General features: G+C 42.7%; 2 protein-coding genes across 2 annotated transcripts in view; both read right to left on the minus strand.

The window, feature by feature from the left end:
- Positions 1–1,932: 1,932 nt before the first annotated feature.
- TIMM8A (translocase of inner mitochondrial membrane 8A) lies at positions 1,933–4,723 on the minus strand. Its single transcript, XM_016132203.2, has 2 exons — positions 4,512–4,723; positions 1,933–2,965 (listed from the first exon to the last, which is right to left on the minus strand). The coding sequence occupies exons 1-2, from the start codon at positions 4,641–4,643 to the stop codon at positions 2,804–2,806; spliced, it is 294 nt and encodes a 97-aa protein (XP_015987689.1). The 5' UTR covers positions 4,644–4,723; the 3' UTR covers positions 1,933–2,803.
- Positions 4,724–5,599: 876 nt separating this feature from the next.
- BTK (Bruton tyrosine kinase) overlaps positions 5,600–15,229 on the minus strand; it is a 32,162-nt gene continuing 22,532 nt past the window's right edge. The window contains exons 8-19 of the mRNA XM_016132181.2: positions 14,300–14,487; positions 13,961–14,023; positions 13,309–13,363; positions 12,960–13,039; positions 12,654–12,781; positions 11,693–11,767; positions 11,020–11,191; positions 10,295–10,511; positions 9,243–9,307; positions 8,532–8,650; positions 7,851–8,008; positions 5,600–6,098 (exon numbers count right to left, since the gene is read on the minus strand). Of these exons, the coding sequence (XP_015987667.1) occupies positions 6,027–6,098; positions 7,851–8,008; positions 8,532–8,650; positions 9,243–9,307; positions 10,295–10,511; positions 11,020–11,191; positions 11,693–11,767; positions 12,654–12,781; positions 12,960–13,039; positions 13,309–13,363; positions 13,961–14,023; positions 14,300–14,487 (1,392 nt within the window). The 3' untranslated portion in view covers positions 5,600–6,026. The remainder of the gene's footprint in view (positions 6,099–7,850; positions 8,009–8,531; positions 8,651–9,242; positions 9,308–10,294; positions 10,512–11,019; positions 11,192–11,692; positions 11,768–12,653; positions 12,782–12,959; positions 13,040–13,308; positions 13,364–13,960; positions 14,024–14,299; positions 14,488–15,229) is intronic.

Consider the following 15,229-nt stretch of genomic DNA (forward strand, 5'->3'; position numbering starts at 1 on the left):
CCTTTTATCTATCATCCCTAATGTTCATTCATGGATTAATGGGCGGGGGCTTTAGGGATAGCCTGGTTTTCACAGTGTGCTTGGTAAAACCCTAGAGGTCTTAAGCGTCTTAAGCACCACAGGGTAAGGGCACAGGGTGGGGTTTGTGATGAGACAAAAGCAGGCAGGCCTCCAGATACCCCTGCCACCAAAGCAGCTTTGCTTTTCTATTTTACATATTAGGCTTCAAAGAGAGATTTCATTTCAAGAAGAGTCTGATAATCCAATCCTTTGGTTTTTATAGTTGAGTCTTGAGTGTTCTACCATGAATATTTGAAATGAGGACTTTGAATGTCATTAGGGCTGACGGTACCACCTTTCTGTCAAGGTTCTCAATGTAAATTTCTGAGACTGACAAAGCAAACAAAAGCTCAAACTGTTGATCTGGTCCTTAATCTCTGAGAGGATGGGGGCAGATATTCTACCTCTTCTTCCTCATTGTCTTGAGTCTAGTAGTGTTGGACACATCCTTGGTGCTTAAGTATATTGTATGAATCTGACAGACACTCTCATTATGTATATTAGGTGAGCAAGCAATAAAACTGTAGAAGACATTTAAGTTTGTTTCTAAATGTAATGAGAATACTTTAATATTGGATGAAAGAAGAATATTGATATAATAATAAAGCAAATAATAATATATCATAGAAAGGAAGAAAGAAGAAACCAGAGGACCCTTCCTTTGCCTTGAAGTTTTACATGAACACACTAAATTTTGTAAGGAAAAAAATCGATAGGAGCACATAGATACAAGGTATGTGTTAGACACCTAACCTGGAAGGCTGATTTTTCCTGGACTTCAAAATGACATTATTATTACTACTCTGCTGCTGCTACTATTACTTTCTTTACCAGGCACATGTTCTCCATACAGCAGACAAACCCCCCTAAAATTTGTTATATCACATTACTTGTCTGCTAAAAATCTCAAATGGCTTCCCATGCTGGGTAAAAGCCAAGTTTTTGCAATGGCTTACAATACCCTACGAGATCAGTGCACGCCCCCACTACCAGCCTCGATCCATCTCAGGCATGTTTCTCCAACTTCATCATTCCTACCCATGCCATTCCAGCCATACTGACCTTTTGACTGTACTACTTTAGCATCACAGAATGTATCTCCCACGCTGGGGCCTTTTTGAGCTTGCCGCTACCTCTGCTTGAAATGTTCTTCTCCCAGATACCTACCTGGCTTGTTCACTTAATTCAGGTCTCTGCTGAAATACCACTGTCCCAAGGAGGCCATCTCTAACCATCTTACCTCAAATAACAACATCCCACAAATATTCCCTTTGCCTTTTCTCTGTGGTACTCATTATATTGACACATTTACATGTTTGTTTCCTCTTCTCCTCTCACTAGAATATAAGCTCCAAATGGGCAGAGACTTGTTTTGGGGCACTGCTGAATCTCTGGTACCAAAAAGTGTCTGATACAAAGTAATCACTTAAATGTTTGTCGAATTGTTTTCATCAGGATTTAAAATGTTTTTTTGTCGTGCCTATATGGGGGAAAGCTAAAAGGACTAGAGGCTTCAGGAAATGTGTATTTCCCTAACTTTCATGGACTTGTACTAGAAACACCAAACAAATAGTTCCATTCCAGGTACATACTCCAGTCTACTAGGATTTGAAGAGAAGAGGAATCCAGTCAATATAACCTCTTCCACTACACTCAGGGAATTGACTATCTGCACTGAATTTCTTCTCTCCCCATCTCATTTAAAGGTTCTCATCTCTCGCAAAAAAGTCAGAGGTCCCTGGAATACTGTGTTGTACCTTGCCCAGAGCAGGTACCCACACTGACTACATTTCAGCCTTGGAACGAGCCCACACCAAAATCTCTCCAGGATGCAGGTGATAACCAGAATGAAAAGCTTTCTGAATCACAGAATTGAATCTTGTAGAAGCTTTTATTTCAGTAATCAAAAGAACACAGTAAATGGAATCTATACTGATTAACATTAGGCATGCACCTCTACCTGAAACTGCTGTTAGTTTCTGACAGGCCTAAATCTTTATAACTTATTTAGGCACATCTTCGAATTTCTTGGACCCTGATATTCAGGGTAAGTTCAGTTCTTCCTTGTGGTAGTTTAGTAATGAGAATTATGTTCACTAGCTAGATGCCTTTAAAACCAAAGGCCTCTAGACAGACACTCAGGCTACCTGTACTACCTTGATCACAGTATAAGGAAGGGAGATAACTCAGAAAGTTAACTGCATTGTATGAATATTCAATAGATTTTTTTCCAGCACTGATGGTCAAAACACTAGATAAGGAGGCCTATGGTTAAGTACCAAATTACTCTTCTCCCACTGTTGCCCTTTCTCAGAGACATAAAGATGTATATCCATGTTAGAACTCTGAAGTGAATCCACACAAATGACAGATTTTACCCATGTGGTCCCACTAACAAATTACAGAAAGCAGTTCCACTACCCAAATTATAGGAAGCAGTTAATGGGACTTTGAGAAAAAAACACAGTCCCACAAACAGTAATATGCATCTAGTAAAGTTTTCCATTCACCTGTCAATTGTTTTCACAAGATTAACATTAAAAAACACACAACCAAATACGCGTATGACCGTCAAGCCCCAAACACAAACAAAAAATTGGTCTTTGTTCATTCTCAGATGACAGGATGTCCCAAGAGTGACAAAGGTGGGAGCCAATCCCCCCATGGCCTTTTCTTCAACCATCCCATCAACCACTCTTCATTTCTTGAACAAACTTCCTTTTACAAAAAGGTAACGCTAAAGTCAGTCAGAAAGGCTTTCTGAGAAGACTGGCTTGGATTTCTGGGTCTGTTCCAGTCGATTCAAGATGAATTGGCTTGTATCAATGAAGCGCTCAACGCAGTTCACAAAACAGGCCTCAGCCCGACTGTCCAACTTTGGCCCAGGCTTGTCCATGCACTTCTCCTGCTCAGGACAAAATACAGAATCACAAAGGGAACTTGGGGGAAAAAGGGGAGGGGATAACTTATTTAAAGAAAACATTTCACCTAAAAACAGTAAAATGATATGTTAATAATACTTCACATTTGGCAGCAGCTTACTTTGTGGTGAGCAATTTTCTATAGCCTTACATCAAATTTTTATAACAAACCTATGAAATAGGCACTACTATTAATCCTCATTTTACAAAGAGGGAAGCTGTGGCACAGAGATATTTTGCCTAAAGTCATAGGGCCAGAAAGTTGTGGAGCTGAGACGTTACAGAACAAAGAAAATGGCAAAATACAAGTGAATTAATCCTCCAATGAATTTGGTTACAACTCCACATACATCAAATACCTTTAACTGCAAAATAAAGAGGTGGAAGGAGAAATCACTGCAGCAAGATACCCCAAAACCTACCAAGGATAAAAAGAAAATCTATGACCTGAGATCTCTAATTAAGTGAACTTGACTACTTAAGCCAGAGGTTCTTGAATCTTCTCAAGATGAATGAGGGAAAAAGATGAATAGGAAATGGTATGAATTTTCCTAAAGCTTACAGATTCTTGGAGGAGTCCTTAACCCGCCCCACCCCCCAGCCAAATGTAGTGAATCACAGATTTCTTAAAAAAAAATCAAAGCACTCTGGTCCAAGAGAGACAAGAGGTAAGTATTTGTTAAGGGTCAGAGTCCAGCAATATCATAAGTTAATGGGAAAAGGACTATGAAAACTGACGACTGTATATAATTCAAGTTAAGCGATTCAAATGAATTTCCTTCATTATTCTCTGCTGTGTACAGAAACCTCGGACCTCTGCCTCCAAAGAAAATTACCCCTAGCCTCTGAATTCTGTGAATTTTGTATGTCAAGGCAGTTATGCTGTCCTTGGCAGCCAGAGAACACCTTGATCCCAAACTGCAGATGCCTTTCACCCTTTGGCCCAAGTTCCCTCACAGGGCATACTCAATTCTTTAACCTTCAGATCCAAAACGGCTTGATATTACACAACAATCCAACAAGAAGGCAAGTAACTGTGTATGTTGGGAGAGATTAGACTACTTTTATAGTTAGTGGGCTAGAGCCACTCGTTCCTCACGGACAACGGTTATTGGATCTAGGTAATCAAGATAAACCCTGAGGAGTCCCGGAACAGGAGATTCACTGACTCCTTGTGACTGGGGGTTCCAAAAACTAGAACGTAGTATCGGAGACTCCCATCAGTCTTGCTGAGCAGCACTAGGCAGCTTCAACCTCGGTGCCTAAAGTGCTACTTGGGACAGTGGCATATTCCCCAGTCTTATGATCCCCAATCCTCTGTACCAACAAAGCCGAGGTCTGCAGTGACAGTCCCCTGAGAAGCGAAGTCACCCTTTCCCCGACCCGGCTGGGCCTGAAGAACCTAAGGGAACCAAAGGGTACTGTCAAGTGCTCCCCTTCCCCGAATCCCGGACGTCGTAGCTAGTCCCGCGGGGCAAGGACAAGCGGAACGTAGGTACAGTGGCTAGGTCCCGGCCCCAGGCTCCTTACCCAACAAAGTTCCGTCATCTGGTGCACTAGCTGTTGGAAGCGCTGCTTCTGAGTCTCCACTTCAATGAAATGCTGCAGCTGCGGGTCCATCGAGCCCAAACCCGCTGCGGAGGAGGATGAGGAGGAATCCATCCCGGCGCCGCCACGCGTGCCAAGACCAACTCCGTACCAACTCCCCGACCTTCACGTGTCTCTGTGAAGGAACCGGAACCACAATCCACCGCCTAGGGGACCGCCCCCTGTGAGCGCACTGCGCCTGCGCGAGGCCACGTGCGCGCCCCGCCCCCTACTCTCTACCGGGCGATCCTCCCGGCTGCCCGCGCGTTCCTCTCCCCGCCCGAGCCGCCGGCTTCTCTTCCAGCCCCCGTGCCCTCACTGGGTGCCCTTTCCGGCTGCCAGCGCGCCCCGCCTCTTGCCGCGCCCTCCACTTGTGCCATCTGCTACATTTCTATCCTCTGACCCCTCCGAGCACTCCTCTTCCCCAGCTGCTCCCGCGTCCCGCTCCCGGCTTCGCCCCCAGTCTCTCCCCCTGCCCTCCGCCAGGCTGCCCTCGGGCCATGCTCCCGCCAGCACTTGAGGTGCCAGGGTCACTGCGCTGGCCAGACGTTATTCCAAAAACAAAAAAAGATTAGAAAACGAAGTTACTGCAGGCCACGTGGCCCATTCCTGACTGGCCCAACAGCCCCGCCCCTGCCCGCTTCTAAATTGGCCCGCGCTTTCCCAGCTGCTGTGTTGATGCCCAGCCTGGACTGCGAGGCTCATCATCTCTTGGCCGTCCTGGGCCCCTGGCTCTGTAATGGTTCTCTTTTCTTGATGTGGGGAAGAGTCTCCAGCAGAATTTGTTCCCAGCCATCAACTTCATTCTGGAATACCGCATGATGACTGTGTGCTGGGCACTGTGCTTTGGCTTGTCAGTTCGTCTCTGATTCAGAGGCAGAATTTTCCAAGAGCCAGAGGGATTAAATGCCAAGGATCTGTCCAGTTGTCGAAGTAGGACTATGCCAAACCAATGTCACACAACAGTTTCCTGGAACACTGGGAAACGGCACTCCAGGGAGGCTGCATGATTAATGGAGATAGCAAGAAACTTTCATGCTTTCCAGTAATTTTATTTTACCAAAACACCTTCTCCCATTTTTATGACATGGTTATATTCTCGCCAAATTCGGCCTCCCTTACCCCAAGCTCTAATGTCTACCCAAAGAGCTGTTGGACCCCTTGTGAGGCTATTTACATCCCTCTCTCCCTAAAACTGTTTCTATCCCAAATTCAGTCTCTTAATTCTCTTGGGAAATTTCTTTGGGTGACAGCACCAGGCACAATAATTCCTTAGCCTTTGTTCAGAGGTACTATCCCAGCGAATCAAAGAAGAGAGGCAGTCCTAAATGTAGAGAGGGGCTTTTGTGTATTCAGCTAGAACACAAAGGCTCAAGGACCTGTAGCCTGGGTTTTCCTCCTAGAAAGTGAAATTGGGGCTTGTGGAGGAGAATAGAACCAGGAAGCTTATTGGTGAGCTCAGGATTCTTCATCCATGATATCTAGAATGTTGCTCAGAAGAATTTTGAAAGTGGGACGTTCATCTGCTTTCTATAACCAAAGAAAAAGTACAGTGTTATAGTGGGCTAGAATCCAGAATCTAAGAGAAAAGTAGTAAGCAGCAAATGTTTATTAAGTATACACTATATGCCCAGTAACATAACCTGTAGATTACAAAGAAAAAGGAAAAAAAAATAGTTGTGTTCCATAAAATTCTTGTACACTTTTCATCTTTAGTAAGTCAGGTTGTTAATGTGATGAAGACAATTTGCAAACTAAACTGACAAACATATTGATTAAAATGGAAAATTCATTCTTATTTTGGATCTTCGACTGAGAAATGGCTACCAAACAAGTTTAAGTGGTTGACAGAACTGAAATCCTACAAGCTGTGAAAATTTTTAATTTGGTTTCAAACACCGTTTCTATCATCTCATAGCCAAAGTTAACAGAAGAATTAACATTTCAAGACCACCAGCTATATCCTGAACACTTTGGATCTTTCATTTACACTGTCTGGCTTCCAGACTAAAGCCCTTTGTGATAGCCATGGTTCATAAGTCCCGGAAGTATTTAGTGATTCAGGGCATATTCCTGTCAGAAAGGCCTCAATCCATCAGAACCAAGAAGCCATCAATTTCTTGTTGCTTTGAATCAGTGGTTCTCAAAACTAGCTGAGTATCAGAATTTCCTGGGAAGTTTAAAAAGACATTACTGGGTCCTTCTCCACACTTACTAATAAGAATTTCTGGAGATAAGGCCCAGTCATCTGTAGTTTTAAGAGTTCCCTAGGGATTCTGATGTGCATCCAGTTTCAAGACTACTACTTTAAACAAATTATGGAGAAAGTACCTGTCTGAAGCAGTTAACTAGCAGAGTGAGGATGTCCTAGTTGGGAGGGAGCATGGCCAATCGCCCTTAATCCTGCATGGCACAGTGGAGAGAAGGAACGTGACTCCAACGGGTTCCCCCTTTCCCCACACTTTCTTTGTGACCTCAGTCATTTGTTGAAGAGAAAGGTGCCATGCTCTGATCCAGATTCCCAATTTTTCACCCCCACCAAATGGGCTCCAGTTTCACATATGTGCTCATTGGATGCGGTCTTTCCTAGTTTCTAGGTGGGCAAAACTAAGAGCTCAGCATTTTATTTCCTACTAGAGATTTAGATTGTCAAATTAAGGTTGCCAAGTATCTACTGAAAAATGGAGAAGGAACCTCTGGAAGAACCGAAGGTGAAAGCAGCAAAACATTTTAGTAATAATGGGACAGGCTCCTTATTTTCAAATTAGCACATCTATCCACATGCCCCATATTACACCATATTTAAAAAAAAATGAACACTACCTATTTTAGTTTCCTTTAAGGTCATAGGAGTTTTTATTTGTTTATTTGTTTGTTTTAAATTTTACTTAAGACCACAGCCAGAAAAGTTTGGCAGTTAGTAAAGGAAAAGAAAGAGCCAATGACTCTGAAAGGAATGAACACAAATTTTGATGACTTTTTTTTAATGCCCGTACATTTGTCTGAGTGTCTTTGGCTGCCCGAGTGTGTTAGGTGACATGGCCTCACAATGACCCTTCTGCCTAAGGCTGAGTTGGTATTGGGGTCTGCTAGTGATACTCTAGTGAGAACTGGAGTGGGCCTGGGAAAGCCTCTGGCTATCAAAAGTTTGGGATGTGGGCTGCAGTCTGAGAATGTGTGCAGCTCCATGCAGCCAAGGAGAGTGTGGACTGGGTTCCAGGCCAGCTAAATGGGAAAATAGGTTCAAAGAAATAATTTAAGAGGTCTCAATAAAACACTTACCTCATGCCAGCAGCTGTACATTATGGTATATACCCGCTCTGAAGCTAAATGAGGCCTGTAGAGACGTAGGCCTTGGGCAATATGTTCAGCAGTTTCACTGTTAGTAAATCTTTCATATGGCATCTTCCCCAGAGAGTAAATTTCCCACATCAAAACGCCTAGAAAATGATGTTTTTAAGTATTGTCAGTTTACAGTCTTTTCAGAGAGTAGAGATCCTAATCTTTCTATATCAACCTCAAATATTAGATTCAGGAGATTCCCCACTCTGTGCTTTTTGCATTTTTTTCCAACTTCTGCTATAGTTCTGACCATACTTGGGGGTAATCAGGGTTGCACTGGGCCATTAGCTCTTCCAGGAGAGAGACGGCATCTTATTTGTCTTTGTGATTATAGTGTCCGACAGAGTCCTTGGTACGTAATCAGTATTCAGAAGCTGTTGAACACTGAATGAATTGTTTGTTCTCCTCAATATATTGTACATTCTAAGAAGGCAGGGGTCATGTCTAGTTTGCTGGCTTTATCTTCAGAAACCCTGTGGTTCTTGACATAGTAAGCACTTTCTAAAGATTCAATGAATTAAAGCAAGAACAAATAATCTCTGTGTAGATTGCGAAGTGTCGATTTCCCCAATGCTTTCCTCTTCCTTTGAGCTGTATAATCTATATAATCGTACCACTCACCAAAAGCCCAAATGTCAGATTTGCTGCTGAACTTGCTGTACATAAGGACTTCTGGTGGAGACCATCGGACTGGAAATTTGGAGCCTACTGAACTTGTATATTCATCATCTAGAACATACCTGCAAAAGATTCAGGACTTGGAGATCAATATTTGGAGATCTTGATATTTCTTTAAGATTTCTTGACACAGTCACAAGTTATATAAATACACATCTATAGGCCAGCCAGTGTCTTTTACAAATGTTATTGTTAACATATTCCTGTTTTCCTGTCTGATTTAGCTTTCCTGATTGACAATATGGTAACAGCAAAGATGGAATAAAATAAGATATAGTAGGTACTCCCTTCCTCTTCTCTATTTCTTTTTTTTTTCTTCTCCTTCTCCACCTTCTATTCTGTAGTTGCCAGCAGGACTTAGACTGATTAGGAAAGAGGGAGGGATGGAGGAAAGTGAACAGGACTAACGGATCAAGATAAGGTATTGGGAAAATTCGCTTGAAATGAGAGAGAAGGAGAAGAAAAAGATAAAACAATAAAACAAAAGGATGCAAGAAGTGGCATATCATTCAGAGAAAGAAAAGGTATAGAAAGATGTTGGGAAAGACTAGAAAGAGAATGAAAGAAAGGGACAGGATTACAAATTATAATGCCCCCTCATTTTGTATTGTGCTGATTTTACTTTTCGAGGGAAAGATCAAAAAGCACACTTACCGGGACAGGCCAAAGTCAGATACTTTAACAACTCCTTGATCATTTACCAAACAGTTTCGAGCTGCCTGTAATGCAACAGATAGCAGTGAGACTCCATCCCTGGCATACAGGTTAAAGGCCCAAAGCTTCCACCCGCCAAGGGAGTGAAGCCAGGATAGCATCATCTCCTTCAACTAGAGACATTTTCCCACCTAACAGGAGTCCATAGATGCCACTGAGAAATGTCGATGCATTTCTACCACTTGTAAAGCAACCTACTGTGTAGTCATAAGTAAAACACTAAGGACATGCAAATGATTTCATTCACATTGGCAATTCCATGACACCCCTGTTTGCACTGAAATGCTGAGAGAATTAATGGAGAACAACAGAGGGCAAGTGTGTTTTGTTTTCTGTTTCTCTGCCAATGAGCCTTGGCCTGACTGAAATAAACAGGGGCAAAACCTCTGTTGCTTCCGAGGGCCAGGCAGGCAAATCGATAAGAGTGAAGTAGGGTGAGTGGAGATTGCAGGAAAGTTAAGAGCACTCTCCTAGTCTAAAGGAAGCAGCTGCTCCTCAACTCCAGCCCACTGTTAGCATGCCCTATGAGACTGTGGACCTGGTGTTACAAGATGGTCTAGATTTTCAAGAAAAGCTGGAAACTCAGTTTTTTTTAATGTGAAATGTTAATTGCTTGCTAAATAGGACATACCATTAAAAAATGTACTCACAGACCCCCAGTTTGTGACTCTGCTTTAACCAAATGATGGCTCTTTGCCAGGAGTAGTCCCATTGGGAAGCAGGGTTGTCCTTCAGCCCCCACCATTTCCTTGGTGTGGTAGGAAGGAGGCTGGGAGTGAGTGACTGCTCTAACTCCCACCATGATACAACTTGTAGTGTTGAGGCGGATGATCCTTAACTGGCTGACTACTGGAGCAGAGGCTCACCTAACTTTTAGTGTTTTCTAGATAAAACTGAAATGATGGCTCCAGCAACCCTCCTCCTTCATGTCTTCCTCTGCTACTTCCCACCCCTCAGCCCTTGGTCCCAGGCCAATCCTTCTGAGGTCCCACCAGGTCTCGGTGAAGGAACTGCTTTGACTCCAGATATTCCATGGCTTCGCAGACATCTTTGCACATCTCCAGCAGCTGCTGATTCTGGAAGTGGTGGCGCATTTCCCTCAGGTAGTTCAGGAGGCAGCCATTGGCCATGTACTCAGTGATGATGAAGATGGGGCGCTGCTTGGTGCAGACACCATACAACTGCACCAGCTTCTCATGGGAAAGATTCCTACAGGAGAGCCCACAAACCAGTCCACACTTTCTGGCTCTGCATACCAGTCAGAAAGGAACTGGGGTGGAAAGGGGTCAGCCTGGGTGTAGAGTGTCAGATAAGGGACCACAATAGCAACTTGATTTTCCTCCCTCCTACTCTGGACCCCAAGAGGGCCTAATATATGAAGTGAGTAGGGATTTGGAACCCATTAATAGATCAGGAAAGAAGCCCAAGGCTGAATGAACACTAAGGCTAAATCAGAATCAGTCTTCCTTTTGAAAATCTCATTTTCCACAACCACCCCCAAATGCTACTGAGATGGTAAACACCATGATCAACACTAATTTCAACCAATATCTAAAGCAGATAAATGATTAATTTAGCAGTTAGGACTCCCACCAATCAAAGGAGGCCCTGGTCCCAAATCTCTTACTCTGAAAGTCATCTAAACCACAGTCAGTTGTCCTGGTAATTCCTATACCCTAGCCACTGGATTAAGAGTTGAGTTTGGTCTGTAACTCACATCATGACTTTGGCTTCTTCAATGAATTCATCCTCAGACATGGAGCCTTCTTTGATCATCTTGATGGCCACATCATATTGGCCTCTCCATTTCCCATACTTAACTACCCCAAATTGTCCAGTCCCCAGCTCCTTCAAAAAGGTCAGGTCCTTTGGATCAATTTCCCATGATCCTATAACAACAAAGCCTTGGTGTGAGCCTTTGGGAATCATGTATGTATAAATCCTACAATAGGTAAGAATGCCTACTCGGTGTAGAAATAAGCAAGCAGTAAAAGGGAAATTCTCAGGAGTATTAATCCACCTTTGCTCAGGTAAATGTCAGGGACAAGGGGTTACTGGTTGTAAGAATCTGTGGATTTTAGATGCAAATCAGCCATAAGGCAAGAAGATAGACTAGACAACCTCTTAAAACCCTTTAGGATTTTTTTAAAACCAGAATTAAAAATAATAATAATTTATGAATCTATGTTTTTGCAGTTCCAGTAGGAGCCACAAGAGGGAAAAATCATTAAATAACTTGTTTGGCTCTGTCTTAACCTTCCTTGAGGCAGCTGGTGCAGAACAGTGTGCTGTAAGGACTCTTGTGAAGCAAGGTCTAATTGGATCTGCTAAAGGTAGATTTGCAAGGGCAAATGGCTAGTCCACCCTACCCTAGAGAAATAAGCAGTTACCGTAGCCCAGGCCTGCAGTGGAAGGTGCATTCTTGTTTTGCTGAGACACTGGATATTTGAGCCTAGATATGAGTCCTGAAACATACAGAGAGGGTCATGCTTCTAGTGAAGTGTAGGAGGTAGGATACCTCACACACCCTCACTTGAAACCTCACACTTCTGATGTTCACTTTCCTAGTACATTTTGAATCCCAGAAGATCTCCACAACACCCCCCTCCCCGCCCTTTTTTTTTTTTTTTTGGTCTGGAAGTTTCTCCTCTCATAAAAGAGTTCTCAAGGACAAAAAAAAGAAAATACTAATTGAAATATACTCCCCAACTAAATACACCCCAACCTCTCAGCCCAGGCTTAACTCACATTCTACCTTCTCAATGAAGCTGTTTCCTTCATCAATCTCCCAGTTTTTTTCGAACGTCTATACTACAGTATATCCTTGAATAATGTCATTTTGTTTTAATGTTGATGAGATACCATAGGAACTTAACTCCTGTTTATATCAATTAGCCTATGGTAAAACTGATTTTGTAATATGTTGTTTTGCTTAAAGTTGCAGAACCCATTGGTAATGTTAAGTGTGGACTTACTGTACTGAGAAACTGTCTTTTGATGTTTTCTAACCTGGATATTCTTTGAGGGCAAAGATCTCGGTTAATAATTTTCCTTTACTACCAAGTACACAGTAGTAACTCAATGAATACTTGCTGATTGATTAATCACCAATCTCTTTTATGTCTATCCTTAGTACTGAGCATCAATCATTAAATAAGAAGTCACTACCTATGGGTATAAAGTCTGTCTTTGACCAACTCTTTAGTTGACCTCCACCAGCATTACAGGAGTTGACTTTCACTGATTGATTTGCACTGCCCTGTGAGGCTTATTCTTCCCCCTCATCACCTTGTTCTGAATCACTTCTGATACTTATCACATTCCTTCATCTCTGATGCCCTTGGTACTCACCTGCAGAATTATGCTGATGGTAATTAATGAGCTCAGGGATGGTGCTGAAGAGGTGCTTCTCAGCCAGGTAATACTGGTTCTGAGGTGTGGAACACACAACATAATGGCGTATCACCCCTTGAGGGTCCCTGAAGAAGTGGATTCTGAGTCAGCAACTTGGGAACAAGGGTTAGTGGAACCCAAAAAGTGAGGTGAGATGAGTTTTGAGATTAGGGACAAAGGAAATAGGAGAGACACACCATTAAGGAGCTGTTGGATGGGTACCCCTGTCCTTTGTTCCCAAGGCCTTTGAACAGTAGCACTCACCCTGTAGATTTAGCAAACACAGACACAGTATATTTTCCAGCTTTGCTGGAGTCTCTGACAATGAAACCTCCTTCCTTCCCCTGAAACAAAAAAAGAAGCTGACTGTAAGGAGGAAGTGGTGCCCACACCTGCATCCCACCTGCCCAAACCAGGGAGAAAATATAACAACCCCTGATTTCACTGCCACATGCCGTGTTTCAGCTGATGATACTGAAAAGTGTAATGAGAACCCCATACAATGATGGCCTCGACACTGCCTTGCTTGGAAGTGGCAGGCAGCAGCAAGTATTTAGCTCAAGATCCTCGCTTGTACAAGGAGAATGCTGTTTGTTTGTGGTCGCATGCTTACCTCTTGCTTTAGCAGTTCTTCAGCTTGACTCCGAGTCATGTGTTTTGAATACCACCTGTTGAAGAAGAGTGCTTGAGTGGCTTCTAAGCCATGGTGTAAGCAGTTCTGAGACTAGAGTGACCTCTAGGACTCATCCATGCCAGTGATTCAGTCAATTCACTAAACCCCTACTTATTGAGTGCCTATCATGTACATAACACAATTGCATTACTTTCCCAGAACCCGGTTGGCACTGAAAATTCATAGATATGGAGAGTAGAGGGCAAAGGGAGGCAGCAGGGGTTTCAGGGAAGGGATTGAGGATGGAGCACTCAAGGACAATCCACCTCTATATTTACGGAGAATAAACGATGGCAGAAGTTTAACACGTTCACTCTTTCAAATGTTTCCTGTCAGGCTGTAAACTCTTTCTTTGAGTGTGGTTCTTATGGATTTGGGGAGCATGGTGACCTCTCCAGCTTTCATAAGCAGGTGTTTGGGAGAAGAGTAAGACGTAGGTACTACTAACTTGGGGGTGGTGACATCATTTGACCTAGTTGGCAGTGATCTTAATAAGTATCTCAAAACCAAAATTTTGTTGAAACTACAAAAAAGTATAGCTATATTTTATTCCTTCTGGAAGACCGTGAGCTGGGACCATAAGCATACTCACTCATACATTTCAATGGAGTCTTCTGCTTCGGTGACATAGTTATTAGGGATGTAGCCTTCCTGCCTGTAGAGAAGACATTGAGGTAGATCCTCTAGCACTCCCCATCCTGGGGGAGAAGCATAATCATATTCCCGTATCCCTGGGCTCAAAACAAATCTCAAATGGAGATATATAAATCATGCTTCTCCCTCAAAGAGGATCATGTCACTAACACATGGCTAGGCCCATGAAGTGTGTAGCTTCTGCACATGCAGCATAGATCATATGTGTATAATGACATGTGGGCCAGACCCTACAGACTCGGAGAGGTGGCCATGTGTAGGGCTGGAGTGGACTCACCCATTTTTATCTCGTGCTCGCCACCAGGGTAAATTGCTCTCCTCCAGAATAAAATATTCATCACCCTTCCGCAGCTGTAAATCATTTGCATTCATTGGCATGTAATCATACAGGGCCACAACCTTTTTCAGCTCACTTGTGGAGACGGGTGCTGCTGTTGGTTCAGGGGGCAGTGGTTTTTTCAAGATCTGTGTAGGTAGGAGGACAAAGTAGGGTGGTTTGGTTAGACATCAAGTACTTTCCTCTCCCAACTCTCTGGCTTACTAGAAACACCATCCTAACCCAAATCATGAATAATACAAGTTTATTTAGCAGCTCTTCTTAAGCACTTAGGTAGGAGTTCCCAGCTGGAATGCATACCAGAATCTCTAGGGAGCATTTAACAATCCCAACACCCAGGCAGTTTCCCAGAACAATTACATCAAAATCTCTGGGGATGGGACCCAGCCATCAGTATTTTTAAAACTTTTCAGACAAAAACCATGTACAGACATGATGAAGAAACATATTTGTCACTAAATCTATACATGGACTTAATAAGTGGCTTTAAAATTCAGTGTTCTTGTTTGTAAAATGAGCATAATAATTCCTGCCCTGCTTTATTGTGCTTCACAGATGTTGCATTTTTTACAAATTCAAGGAAAGACCTTCCATCAGCAAAAAATTGCAACTCGCTTTATTGTAGTGGTCTGGAACCCAACTCACAATATCTCCAAGGTCTGCCTATGTATGAGGAAGGGCTTTCTAGACCTCAAAAAGTAACCATAAAGTCAAGTTTTAAAGTAATATATTACTAGTAGGATCAAGGTATTGGGTAGACGGATGTTTATGATTAAATTCTTTTGATTTTATATTTGAAAATATTTTTCATTTTTAAAACTGGGCTTTATTTTGCTTTAAACAAATGATTGGATTAAATGGTTGATAAGA

The sequence above is a fragment of the Rousettus aegyptiacus genome, unplaced genomic scaffold (genome assembly GCF_014176215.1).
Source record: "Rousettus aegyptiacus isolate mRouAeg1 unplaced genomic scaffold, mRouAeg1.p scaffold_m13_p_9, whole genome shotgun sequence".
NCBI classification, from domain to species: domain Eukaryota; kingdom Metazoa; phylum Chordata; class Mammalia; order Chiroptera; family Pteropodidae; genus Rousettus; species Rousettus aegyptiacus.